The sequence below is a fragment of the Thermobia domestica genome, chromosome 10 (genome assembly GCF_964235325.1).
Source record: "Thermobia domestica chromosome 10, izTheDome1.hap1.1, whole genome shotgun sequence".
Lineage (NCBI taxonomy): Eukaryota > Metazoa > Arthropoda > Insecta > Zygentoma > Lepismatidae > Thermobia > Thermobia domestica.
In genome coordinates this window covers 186,482,382-186,497,411 of record NC_137463.1, presented here as the reverse complement: position 1 = coordinate 186,497,411, position 15,030 = coordinate 186,482,382, and the positions used below count along the sequence as shown (strand labels likewise).

General features: G+C 36.7%; 1 protein-coding gene across 1 annotated transcript in view; it reads left to right on the top strand.

Annotated features, from left to right (window-relative positions):
• Positions 1 to 15,030, top strand: part of LOC145662882 (tyrosine-protein phosphatase non-receptor type 13-like) — a 1,067,674-nt gene that overhangs the window by 978,103 nt on the left and 74,541 nt on the right. The window contains exon 6 of the mRNA XM_081728845.1: positions 5,561 to 5,911. Within this exon, the coding sequence (XP_081584971.1) occupies positions 5,561 to 5,911 (351 nt within the window). The remainder of the gene's footprint in view (positions 1 to 5,560; positions 5,912 to 15,030) is intronic.

Genomic DNA, 15,030 nt, shown 5'->3' with positions numbered 1-15,030 from the left:
AATGAAATGAAAGGGGACAGGAACTGGTAAATTTCTATAGACAAAATTCACTAGTAATTGGGAATACTTGGTTCAGTTAGCACAAATAATACCTGGAAATCCTCGATAGACGGCCGGAGATATCAGATAGACTATGTTATGATTCAGGACAGGTATTGGGATACCTTGAAGAACGCCAAGACCCTCCTTGGGGCCGATATTTTCTCTTATCATAACCTTGTTCAGGCCGAAGTGGATATTCAACTGAAAAATGTTGGCAGAAGAAAAGTAGGCAACAAGATGTTGAATACTGAAAACTTGGAAGTAAAAAGCTTTTTGTTAAAACATTCGAAGAAAAATACTCAAACGATAGATACAGGTAGTAACAGACGGTGGGAGCATATTAAACTTTGCATTGCAGAAGAAGTAGTAGGTTACCGCGAACACAAAACAGCTAAGAAATCATGAGTTACAGAACAGATGTTGCAGAAAATGAGGAAAAGGAAGACGTGCAAACAGTTTGATAAAGAAAAGGGCAGAGAGTTAAACAACGAGTTACGAAGAGAAACATACAGAGCAAGGGAAAAGCTTTACAAAAGAAAATGCGAGAATTAGAAAGAAAAAATCTTTGAGTTTTACGTCCCACGGTTATGCCTGTTGGGCTAAAGGAGACGGTGATGATGAGATATGAATGAAAATGGTGGAATCAAGAAAGTGGGAGGAAACGGGAGAACCCCGAGAAAACCCACACACACGGTGTTTGTCCACCACAAAGTTCACTTGGCGGGGGCTGGGATCGAACCCGGGACTCCAAGCACCAGAGGTGAATGCTCTACCACTGAGCCACCGCGGCCCCAAGAGAATTAGAAAGAGTTGGGAAATATGAGGAAATGGTACAAAGACGTGAAATCTATGGAACTGTACGAGGGGGAAACAAGAGGATGGCAGGACAAAATAAGAATAGAAAAGTAGTCAGCGAGAGAAGTGCAGTCTTAGGAAGATGGAAATAATATATTGAGAACTTATATGAGAATAAGGATAGATCGTGTGCCTTAGATGTTGAAGTAGGCAAGGATGATAAATGGTTTAATATTCTTCGGGATGAATCGGAAAAGCTATATCCGAGCTTAGGAATAAAAGCAAAAAGGATAAATGAGATAACGATCGAATTCATTGAGAATGTGGGAGACATTGGAATCTGCAATTAAATGTATGAAACAGAAGAGTGGCCGAAAGATTTCCTAAAAACTATCACGATACCGATGACTATGAAATCAAACCCAGAGAGATGTTAGGATTATTGAACTATTAGTCTCATATTGCATGCAGCAAAAATCTTGCTTCGAATTTTGAACAGAAAATTGTATAGAAGACCAAATGAAAAAGTTGAGGAGGAAAAGTTCGGGTTCAGGAGAGGCAAGGGCACAAGAGATGCAAAGGTGATCGGCGAAAGGTTTATTGAAAAGGAAAAAAGGTTTTTTTTCTATTTATTGATATAGAAAATGCTTTTGATTGCGCGAATTGTTGTTAGAGGTTCTAAAGAAAGTTAGGTTTGAATGGAAAGATCGAAGACTCAAGAAAAGCTTATGTGTGAACAACAAATAAATGTTAGAATAGGGGAGGAAATTACAGGGAGAGTGCACTTGGAAGGGGAGTTCGGCAGGGATGCTGTCTTTTACGAACACTATTTAATATTTATCTAGAAGAGATAAAAAAAAAAGAGCCTACATAATGAAGACGGGAAGAGTGATTAAGTGTATACGGTTTTCAGATGATATCTCACTTCTGGCGGCATCTGAAACCGAAATTTTGGCCTTAAGAGCAGAAACAAATAAGCAGCGGATATATATATATATATATATATATATATATATATATATATATATATATATATATATATATATATATATATATATATATATATATCAAATAGCAGTGAATATATACACAGTGGGGTTAATTTTCTATCTCATTTTTTCGCACTGAATCGACCATTCACAGACAAGCGAAACAAGTTAAAGCATACTGATTACTAGAACAACCCATCAAGTCACTTGCGAAAACTGACAAAACTGATTGCAGCGCCAGCTCCAAGCGACTTAACTGAACGTTGATTTGTTTCCTTCACCGTTCACACGATTAATACGGGTTTCCACAGCGCATGTAGTAGATGCTTCTCTATTGTTTGTCTGTGAAAGTCTGTGAAGCCATATGAAACGTGTATCTACAGCTTAACATGAGTTCTAATCCATGTAAGCTCCTATCCAGGTCTCGTACGGTAACCATATATCCACGTGGAAACCCTTTTAACATGGAAAAACTTATTTGTACCTACATCACTCCTATTTTTTCATATTGTAAACAACTATGTATAGCAATTTGCCAACTGTCAGTCTACTTCCGTAATAATTATACGAGTTCCTTCATTTAGCAGCGCTTAATTTAATACAACTAACGGAGAGGTTGAGTTTCGACAGCTTGAAAGAAAGAAGAGAGTAGTTGATAGATACAGACATGCTTTGCAAAAAGAAATAATATAGAATGAAATTGCTGGTGCATAAAATTAAATTCGAGTTGTTTTCACGAAAAGAGGAAGGTAGTTGTGTAGAATGCTTCGGACTTCTATTTTTAATCCCAGTGAAAAATTACGTAGTGATAAACATTATTTTATCCAAGTTCGTGTGGAGAATATAGTAGTTGTTTTTTAATCCCGTAAATGAAATGGAACACACGTAATTATTAATATATACTTTACGCATTTCAGTAGACTTTTAATATTTTTGATAACTGTGATAACTGTGATCTGATCTGCAGGAAGCATAGCCTTGTGTACTGCGTACTGATTAAAACTTTGCTCTTCCACTTGATGCGTGCTGGAAATGACAGTAAATGTGTAATACGGTTAGAGTAATTTCTAATTTCTATTTTCATGTCATATGATTTATTCTATTTTCGTTCTACATGATTTTAAAGAACTTTTTTTTTTTTATTCGTTTAGTGGAGAAAACTGAAGTACATGTTATTTTGGACATTTGTAAGTAATGAATGTTTAATGCTATTTTTTGAAAAGAGTTTAAAGTGAACCTATGAAGAAAAATACATAGGATTGTTTAATATATTCATCCTCTTAACACATACAAACACTAGAAACACTAATTAAGATTTAAACACATATATTAAAATATTTTATAGCGACATATCAAAAGTATAATATAAAAACAGGGTAAACATATTTTCCTTTAAAAATGGCGATGAAATAAAAATCTACCGAAAAAAATGATCACATCTCATGATGATGATTTATGTAAAGAAGGTCAATTTTACATAAATTTAATCTTACATTCCAAATACATACAGATTTTGTCCGGAAAGTAATAGGACTGAGTCGATTAAAAAAATATTGAGCCAATCGTTACAATTCTTTAAAAACTTTCAAAATAGGCTCCTTCTGCGTCGATGCAGCGCTACCAGTGCGATTTCCAAGCATTGAAGGCGTCACGGAAGTCATTCTCCGGAATAGCCTTGAGAGCCGCGGTGCAAGCTGCTTGGATCCCCTCTGTCGTCTCAAAATGCTTGCCTTTCATCGGGCGTTTCAGGCGAGGAAACAAAAAGAAGTTCGGTGGAGCCACATCTTGGCTGTAGGGCGGCTGCGGAAGCGTTGGGATGCCAGCCTTGGTCAGGTAGCTGTTCACAAGAAAGGCGGTGTGAGCCGGGGCTTTGTCGTGGTGCAGCTTCCAGTCGGCTCCGATGTCTGGTCGGACCCGATTGACCCTTCGTTTGAGTCTCTTGAGCACTTCCACGTAAAACTTGGCGTTGACGGTTTGTCCAGGAGGAACAAATTCATGGTGGACGATGCCTTTGATGTCAAAAAAGACAATGAGCATCGTTTTCACTTTGGATTTGCTCATTCTTCCCTTTTTTGGGCGAGGAGACGCCGGCGTGTGCCACTCGGAAGATTGCCTCTTTGTCTCGGGATCATACTCAAAGATCCATGATTCGTCACCTGTGATTACGTTATTCAAAAATTGGGGGTCACTTTCACACATGTTCAAATTTTCTTGGCACAATTCCACTCGCCGCAATTTCTGGTCGTCAGTGAGCACTTTTGGGACAATCTTCGCGCACACCTTGCGCATGTTCAAATGCTCCGTCACAATTTCATGAACCACAGTTTTTGGTAAATTTAACATCTGGGCAATTAAACGAATACTTAGTCGACGGTCTGAGTTCAAAACTTCGCGCACACGAGTCACATTGTTGGTGTTTGTCGAAGTCGAAGGTCTTGCAGCACGGTCTTCATCGGCGACCTCTTCCCGGCCCTCCGAAAAGGCCTTGTGCCACCAAAACACACCACTTCTTGCTAAAGCATCATCTGGGTAAGCCTGCTTGATCATATCAAACGTCTCTGTCGCAGATTTACCTACCGAGTTTAACACAGAATTTAATCGCGTACCTCTGCTCTAACGAACGCTGCATTTTCGGCTTGCACCAGTCACAGAAACACGTCGCGCGAAAAAGCCTGTCCTGACTCTCCGTGTGCTCGGAGACAACTGACCAGCCGCTCGTTCGTTAGCTAGAAAAGCCCTCTACCGGATCTAGTCGGTGCGCGCACGCTCCGAAGTACAGTCATGGCGGAATAAAATCAGTCCTATTACTTCCCGGACAAACCCTGTACAATAACTTTTATGTAAAACAAATATAACAGATGGAGTGTAAAGCACCCCGCGCGTGTTTAAGTCCTAAAATTTAGCGCGTGTGCATAAGGGTTAAAAATGGGAAGTTGCTAAATGATTAATATATATATATGCCTAGGTAGAATAACAGTTTTTAAGACATAGAAAAAGTATATTTACAGTTTTTCTGTGATGTCTTTCTATTATATATTTGCACTAAGTATTGTAAAATTCCAGTTTCAGTGACCGCAACTACTCGTGAAGTGTTGATCTACACGAATTATAGAACTGATTTTTGCCCCACGTGTGATGCGTCGGAAGAGTTAGGTAAGATTCGTGAAACTGCCTTCCAAACGTACACTTGAGAAAAAGTGAAACTCCAGAAGTTCACCAACGACGTTAGCCAATTTATGAGACATAGCAAACGAGCGTCAAAAAAGCACAATATTTTATAACACATATACACTAAAAAATATTCGAATTAAACTGTAATAGTATTAATAGCAAAAGTATAAAACAACAATAACAACAAAAAATAATCAAAGCGAAACTTAGCGGCCATCCAATAACACTGTATCCCCAGGAGATGTTCTCTGTATAGCCCGAGAGACGAAACTGGCAAAATTTCATGGATGGAAGTTGATGACTGGGAGACATACATACTTTCTGTTGGGTGCTAAAATTGATAGAACTAGGTCAAGCTTCACGACTTTTTGCAGTCACTTTAGTTATGCATAGTTTTAATAAATTCCGCAGTTTTTAAAATTGTGTGAAAAAAGATTAAACTGGACTATTTATTAAGACTGTGTGTTAGTTGTGTACTAAAATAATTTTTGTATGTTGTCATTTAGAAAATATATATTTACGGTAGTTTAATTTAAATATTTTGATTTCTTTTTTTTACACAGAAACCTACTAAGGCTCGAATAAACGTTTCAGAGGAGAAGGATAACAATATTGGTAGATCTCTTCAGAAAGAAATAATGGCAGCAGGAACTTTAAAGGAGTTACTACCTTGGAAAGACATGTCTGAAACCAGTAGGAAAGAGCTGAAGAAAAATGTTCAACCAAACCAAACCAAAAGTGGTTGCGGAAACCAATCAATACATAATTTTGAAGGCTCGAATCTACAAAAGCTAACTTATGATGAAGATTTTAATGAAACTTCAAAGCAAGAAAATGAAGCAACAAGTCTTCCAGTACCTGTGCTTAATGACAGAAATTATTTACAACACCCTCTAAAATCTAAAAATGCCAAGGTACTAATTTATTTATTTATACTTAATTTCTATACACTGTGTTCCACATTATCTATTATCTTTTTTTTTTTCTTTTCCTTTCTTATCAATGTTTTTAGTTAAAACTTTGAATTCATAGAATGGTATAGAAACAGAGTAAGGTTATTAACACTTGCAAGACTTTCATAATCTTTCATAACTTAAGGAACAAATAATCTAAAATTTAACGAATTAAAATTAGTGCTGTTGAGAGGAAGTAATGAATTGTAACCAAAAATTAATATCAGAAAATATAACGGTTAAAATTAAAATTAACATCAAAACTCGCCCCACATTTGGGACAATCAATAGATTGCACGAAAGCTGAAATAAAGTTAAGACGCATGCTTCTACACTTGAGGAAATGATGTAGGCTTCACCATACTCTGTCTGCCTTTACGCCGTAGATTGGCCAGGCGTAGAGAGGGTGAGTAATTCTTTGAGCTCCATTAGACTAAGTAAAGAATGTACCTAGCAAGTTCTTCATCACGAAGGGCCCAAGACTTTTTCAGGAGGGCTGGACTTACTGAAAGCGAAGCGGAAATCCTATTTCAGAATTAAAAGCATTAATACTCGTAACTCACCATAAATAGACTACATGAAACATAGTTTTTGATATTGTGCAGAATTAGAATCATGTAGAAACTTCGCCAGTGAAATATTCGTAGAAAAAAAAAAGAACTATTTAAGAAGTCCATTTGTTTCATTTCGTCTTTATCTATGTAAATAAAAGGTACTGACCACCGCATTAAATTTCTTCGCTCCAACAAATACTTCCTCGCTCTAATTTCTTAAACTATATCATGCTGTCTAGCAGTTATTACTGAAACATTTATTTACGAAATACGAACAAAATTATGTTTTCGGAAAAGTTTGTTCGAAGAAAACTCAGCCTCAAAAAACTACTGTTTTTGAACATTTTAATGGCAAATGACTAAAAGGGAAACTACCTAGACACGCACTCAGACATTTTTATTGGGAGGGTCTGTTCCGTATTCAAAGCAAAATTTTTCCTGCATGCGATATCAGACTAATAATTCTATAATCTTCACATCTCTCAAGGATCGATTTCGTAACCATCATGATCGTCTTTAGAAAATATTTTGGTCATTGTCCTGTTTCATATATTTCACTGCAGAGTCGCAACAGTTCTTTCTTGCCCTTGTCCCCCATATTCTTAATGAATTCAATTGGTATATTATCTATCCATTCTCCATTTCTAATCTCAAGCATAGCTTTTTCAAACTCATCCCGAAGAATACTAAACCCATTATCATTATCATATACTTCATTTTCTATATCAACACCTAGGCCACGCCCTCAATATATTATTTCCACCTTCTCAAGAGTTCACCTTTTTCGCTGACTACCTTCCCATTCTTATTTCTACTGTCATCGTAATACTCCTTGTTTCCTCCTTGTACAGTTACATAGATTTCACCTCCTTGTACATTTCCTCATATTTCCCAGCTCTTTATAATTATTCTATTTCCTCGTATTTTCTTTCGTAAAACTCTTCCTTGCTCTGTCTGTTTCCTCATCGTAACCCCTGTACACCTAGTTTCCCTCTTCTATAAAGGTAACCAAGGAAGTTCTGTCACTTTATGTGGAGGTTTGTGTTCAATTGGCCCTTACACCGTGAGCTGAATGCGAATGGAGATAAGGCGAAGGTCAGTTGTTGCTGTGGGTATATCCAACATATTACCTGGTTGTGCCAGTTCAGTTACACCGTGAACTTGCGTAAGAACAGAGTGAACATGGGACCTCCACGGAGCGTCAAAAGGAATTGTATGCTCTCGAGTTCAGACTGGAGTCAAACGCCACTGCAGCGGGGCGGAATATATGCCAGGCCTTTGGTAAGGGTGTGGTGACTACGCAGAGTGTGCAGCGGTGGTTTAACAAGTTTAAGGACGGTGACGAAACACTCGAAGACGTACCACGTGCCGGAAGACCAACACATGTACAAAATGAAGATCTTCAGACAGTAATAGAGGCGAACAGTGGCCAGACATGTGAGGAACTGGGACTACAATTCAGTGTAAGTGAAGAAACCATTCGACTCCACTTTTATCAACTTGGAAAGCACTACAAGTTGGGTCGATGCGTTCCACATGATTTGACTCCAGGCCAGAAGGCAACGCGATCAGACACATATCTTTCTTTGCTGTCTCGTCTGAGGAAGGAGCCATTTCTGGACGAGGTGTTGACATGTGATGAAAAGTGGGTCCTGTACGAAGCTCCACGACACCACCATCATTAGTTAGCATCCCATAAGCCGGTTCCAAAACAGCCGAAACCAGCACTGCACCAATAGAAGATCATTCTGTGTTCGGCGGGCTGCTCGCAGCATCGTGTATCGGGAACTGCTACCAACTGATCAGAGCATCAATGCAACTGTGTACTGTCAGCAGTTGAGCCGTGTTCAAGAAAAACTCAAAACGCTGGAGCCAGCACTTCTGAATCGCAAAGGGGTCCTCCTGTTACAGGACAACGCTAAACCCCACGTGGCTAGGATGATCCGTGACACGATTCTACGTCTTGGATGGGAAACACTATTGTATCTACCATACTCCCCGGACATTGCCTCCTACGATTATCACCTGTCCCATTCGTTGAACAATTACCTTAGAGGCGGCAGTTCAAATCCCCTAGTAGAGGTGCAAAATGCACTTGATAACTTTTTCTCTTTACTGCCCACCAAGTTCTACCGCAATAGAATCCATGGCCTTCGAAAACGGTGGCAGAAGGCCGTCGATGCTGATGGGGACAATTTTTGATCTTCCAGGTACGTCTTAGGTGACATATCGATGTTCGAACGTGATGGGTGAAAAAGCGACAGAACTTTCTTGGTTACCTTTATCTTTCAACATGTTTCCACGCCCTTCTTTCCTTCATTTTCTGCAACATCTGTTTTGTAACCCATGGTTCCGTAGCCGCTTTGTATTCACGGTTGCCTACTACTACATCTGCGGGCTGCTGTCTGCAACGTTTAATATGATCCCACCGTCTGATACTACCTGCACCTATGCTTTCCTTGTTTGAGTATTTTTCTTCGAGTGTTTCAACAGGGGATTTCTTACTTCCTCGGTTTTCAACTTTTCAGTATTCAGCATCTTGTTATCAGCCTTCATTTTTCAGTTGAATATTTACTTCAGTCTGCACAAAGTTATGAATGGAGAAAATGTCAGTTCTGGGAGGGGTCTTCACGTTTTCCAAACTACTCCGATATCTGTTCTGAATCATAACATAGTCGATTTGATATTTTCAGCCATCATTGATGATTTCCATGGATATCTTCTCTTGTGCTGATTGTACCAAGTATTCCCAATTACTAATGAATTCTGTCTACAGAAATTGACCAGTCCCTCTCCCCTTTCATTTCTTTCGCCTAAGCCATATTTGCCTATGACACTACTTTCCTGTTTTCCTCCCATAACTGCATTGAAATCTCCCATTTCAATTACACATGCATCTCCCTTCTCTCTGTATCTAATTTCTTCTATTTTCTCATAATTTTTCTCTATTTCTTTAGTTGCATGCGAAGTCGTCGGTGGAGATGTCTGTATGACAAATAGATCCTTCTATTTTTTTTTTCCTTTAATATTCTCTACCTCTGTGTGCTGAAATAAAATATCAACGTCAATCGTCAAGAAATTCTACTTTCACTAACTTCGCTTTTATGCTTTTACCAAGAATTGTTCCCACACCATTATGACCACCTTTTTCATTACCTGAGTAAAACATTCTATATTCTTCGCTATTCAACTTCCCATTACTTTCCTATCTCACTTCACAAACTCCTATGAAGTCTATAGATTATTTTCTTTCATTTCTTCTTTAATATTTTCTAACTTCCTCCTGTAAAGTGGTACGCACGTTCCACGTCTGTAACCTAAACACTTTGCTTATGCTTGTCTTCCTTTCTCTATCTATCTTTCCCACACTGCCACTCTCTCGTCCAATAGTCCTTCCCAAGACATCCCCCTCCGAAGATCACGACTCTTTTATGTAGATAATTTGTCGCGAAAAGCAAACTTTACACATATATGTTTAAAGAAAAACATACTTCTCATAAGTTATATCCTTAACCCCACACAAAATTTCAGCAGACTAGTTTTATATATATATACTGTATTCTTAATCTTTTTAAACTCTTTTTTTTTTTCATCAAAATTTACCATCTTTGATCCAACATGAGAGCCATGCTTTGTATACTATCAGTATATATTTCTAACATGTAGTTCACATTATATAACTAAACTTGTACTACTGTCTGGCTCAAACCTTTAAGGCGTGCCCTCTTTTTTACAATAGCCATTGAAAATTACGCGAGATTGTCTAATACTCGATGCTTGGGAGAAATATTATTAGCACTCAAAAATATCATTATTAATAGAATATTAATGTGTGTTTAGGAAAGAAAAAATCGTTTGTAAATAATAAGAGGGAAAAGCATGATTCTACGTACAGTGGTTCACTATTTTATTGTATGATTGTTTCTTCATATACAAGTCAATCTAAACCTGTGTTTATTCTTTCACCTTCTCAGTTTGAAGTATTTACTTCGTTTTCCCATCTGTTTCACGTTATACTTGTACACGAAAGGAAATGAAATCCGACAACGTGGCTCTTACGCGCCATTGGCTTTCGCCAGACGTCATGAGGTTTGAGCCGGACAATAGTAAATGTATTTCATTTTTACTTTTTCTATCCAGTTAATTGTTATTAAAGTTTGAGTCATCATGTATAGTTGAAGTTACGACATCCCCGAATAATGGTATAAACAATTTGAGTTCTGAATTCCGAAACGAAGGATGACATATGGTTGACGTTGAACCACCATGGATACGATCCTATATCTCTTACCGTTTGGTTACTTGTTACATTTTATCTATTTTCGTTCTATTCATTTATACAGGACGGCATACAGTAGATATCTCGAGTTCAGTTCTCTCTGGCATAGGTTTTCCCTCACTTACGTTAATAAATTAATAGCTGGTACTTCAGGGCGCGACAGATTAGTCATAAGTTCTGAATTACCCTTTTTCATCTTCTTTTCCGCCATTCATGGGGAGACTATTGGAGCTGTGCGTTACAGATATCTCTCATCCGTACAACTTAGAAGCGGATCTCTTCATCTGGAAATTGCTACGATCAATTTTAACTACCTTATTATGCGTACCTTGGTCATCTCCGCCTTCACCAGGCAGCTGGCCTAACAATTCATTAAACCTTACTCTTTTCGTGTGAAAAATGGGAACTTCTATTCGTTCTATTATAAGCATTCGTCATTTGCTTTCGTAAACATGTTTAAATAGACACCTAACAGTCAAATCCCATTTGGGTGGCCGGGCTCCATTTTCCCCCTGGGACACTCCTGGTCTAAGGGTGGAACAAGAAAAATTCCTCCCGCATCGGAGATCAAACCTAGGCTGGTCCGATGTAGATAAAAGCCTTATAAATAATCGCGGCTATCATTATTATATAAGCGGCGGTAGACCACGTAACCGCTGCTCATGTAATATTAAAAGAAGTATTATTATTATTATTATTATTATTATTATTATTATTATTATTATTATTATTATTATTATTATTATTATTTAGTCTATTTTAGCATACACTATAATATGATTCATAATATTATGATTCACCACTAGTTAAGGAAACCTGCACAAATGCAGCAGAAAGTACTGGATAGCAACTCAGCTGCCTGACAAGTTTCAAGAAAGGAATGAGATATTTGGTGCTCTTTCACGTTATATTCAACAATTTGTCTCGCATGGGTAGCTACGACTCTGCAAAAAATGTTCAGTTCTATTCGCAAGTCTGAGTTGGACGCAAATTCACGTGATCTCTGTATATCACTTTAACACAGAATGCGAGTTTGCTCATGTAAACAGCGTTCATTTCTTGGAATTCGATCATCGTTTAAAAGGACGTCAACGAAAAATTAGTTTTCTCTTTTTCTCACAGTGTGTAAATAAAAAAAAAATATATCTGTGGGGGATTTCGCTTACGTTATGGTAGGAGAATTATCTTTTTTCCTTAGGGAGATCAGCTTAATCTCATAATTATAATTGTGTGATGAAATAAATTGTTCATTCTTTTTTCATTAATTGATTCAGAAATTCTAAATTCTGTAGTTTCTGCCATAAATGTGTGTGTGTGTTAACGTAAACAGTTCAACAATAAATATAATTGTGATGAGTTTCTTCATCTTTTTTTTTTTTTTTACATTATTTATTTTTATGATTTTTTAAAGTTTTATATTATTTATTTTTACGAAAATAGGCAGAAAACAAGAAATTTGTATTCTTACTTGCTTCGACTGAATAAAACATCATGTAGATCAATTCTAGTATGCCAGAATTAATAAATCCTTTATGTTTGAAATAATATTGTTCCCAATTTTTCATATACGTATCTAAGTTTCTTGTACTACACTATCAATTTTTTTTTTTTTTTTTTTTTTTAATGATTATATTAAGTTACGTCTTTTCTGAGGTACGAATAGCTTTAAGAATAACTAAACCAAATGAAACGTTACAAAATACGATAATAAAAGGAATCCCTTCCTCTTCTCACTGAACCAAGAGTGGAATAAGTTCCTGTTTTAAAGAAAGAGAGAAACTGTGAACAGAAGGAAGTTCGTTTTGAAAAGAAACTTTTCAAAACACTGGTGCCAAGAGTTGTTACGGCAAAGATTTAGGTGGGAGGCTTTTCAGATTTAAAGAATAAGGAATGTCTTAACAATGTGTAAAAGCGGCAGAAAAATCAGAAAATAAATTGGGAACAAATTTGTAATGCAAAACAGCACCTTGTAAAACTTTCCTTTAGTAATTTGTACTCAGTCATACGAGAAGGAACAAGATGTTTTCCCAAACAACTAAATATGTTTCTAATATTAGAAAGAAACTGTCAACAAGTTATTCTGTTTGTTTGCGAGAAACTAAAAGCTAGTACATATTTTAACAAGCTTTGCTTTACTTGTTTTTGATACAGTAGTAGTTAATAAAATAATAATAATAATAATAATAATAATAATAATAATAATAATACATTTCAATGTCATATTTTTCTTTCACCTTTGTGTTCTTGTAGTCTGAAGGCAGTTCATTGAATTTTAAGCATATTTTAATAATTTTAAAAACTATTGGAAAATAATAATATTGAACGCTATTTTCAGTGCTTACAAAATTCCTATATTTTAATATAACCATTGTTTTCAGGAAGTTGTCTCAATTTACAGACGTATGCTTAACAATGATATATCATGTGCTTTCGTCGCGTATTGGTCAAGAGTGAAACAATGAAAATTCTTGCTATTGTAAAGCATTTTGAATGTACTAGACGAAATTATACTTTTTTACACAGAGTACGGGTTTCAAATTCCCGAAGTTACAGAAGATAGAACAAATATGTAGAAGAGATAAAAAAAATGAAAATCCTTGTGTGCAGTTAGTCCCTCCCCCTTTATGATAAATTTAAAATTATTTTCATGTCAATCGTTTGATCAGGTAACAATTTTTAACGTTTGATCAGCTTTACTAACATAAATATAAGGTATATTTAGTAGGCGGGACTAACTACATGCTAGCCCTCGATTCGAAATTTCTCGATGCTAATCGTTTGATCAGGTTTGGCCAACAAGTTTCAACGTTTGATCATCTTTACTAACGGAGCTGTAAAGGTTAGAAAAGGGGGCTAGCCCTCTACACCTCCGATTCGACTCTATTATGTCAATCGTTTGATCAGGTGTGATCAGCAATTGTTAATGTTTGACCAGTTTTATTAACATAAATATAAGGTATATTTAGTAGAGGAGACTAACTACACGCTACCCCCTTCTTTACGCCAGATTCGAAATTTCTCGATGCTAGCCGTTTGATCAGGTTTCATCAACAATTTCCAACGTTTGATCAATTTTACTAACAGCTATAAAAGTTAGAAAAGGCAGACTAGCCTTCCTACACCTCCGATTCGACTCTTTATTATGTCAATCGTTTGATTATCATTTGATCGGGTATGATCAACATTCTTTTTAACGTTTGATCAGCCTTACTAACATAAATATAAGGTATATTTACTAGAAGGGGCTAACTGCACGCTAGCTCCCTCCCTTTCACGCCAGATTCGAAAATTCTCGATGCTAACAGTTTGATCTTCGTTTGATCAGGTTTAATCTACACTTTCCAACCTTTGATCAACTTTACTAATAGAGCTATAGAGGTTAGAAAACACCCCCTACACCTCTGATTCGATTGTTTATCATGTCAATTATTTGATTATCGTTTATATGATAAGTTCTGAATACTTCTAGAATAGTAAGAACTCAAGTAAGGGGGATAAGAAAGCTCATATGTAAAGAACAATGTTTAATATTTTGAAAATTGCAATAAAGAATAGTTAGGATTAAAGATCTGAGAGATGACAATTTCGAATATTGTAATAAAGTTTGCTGACCTTCCATTTATTTCATTGCAGTAGTGAAAACATTATGGAGGAGATGAAATCTGTTCTTGGGACGCTGAATCGATTGAAATAGCTACATCCCGATATATTTTATCGCATTTGCTCTGAGACGTATCGACAGACAGACGAACAAAGCCGTTCTATAAGACTTCTGACACTTATGCATAGCATACTTTAGCATATCTAAAATTAACGATTAACATTTTAATTGTTATGAATTTTTAATGATTATCGGGGCCGCGGTGGTTCAGTGGTAGAGTGTTCACCATTGGTGCATAGGGTCCTTGGTTCGATCTCAGCTCGCGCCAAGGTGAGCTTTGTGGTGGAGAAACACCGTATGCATGGGTTTTCTCGGTGTTCTCCCGTTTCCTTTCATTTTCTTCATTCCACCATTTCATTTATTTCTCATCATCACAATCTCCTTTAACCTAGCCAGCATAACCATGGAACGTAAAGATTTCTTTTCATTTTTTAATGATTATCAATTAAAATTAACTAATGGAAATATTAATTGGTTAAATTTCAAATTAACAGATTTTTGACTTATTAATTTAATCGTTATTTTTAAATTGAACTCAATCCCGGATCAATCAGAACCCGTGGCACCCCTATCAAACATGCAGGAA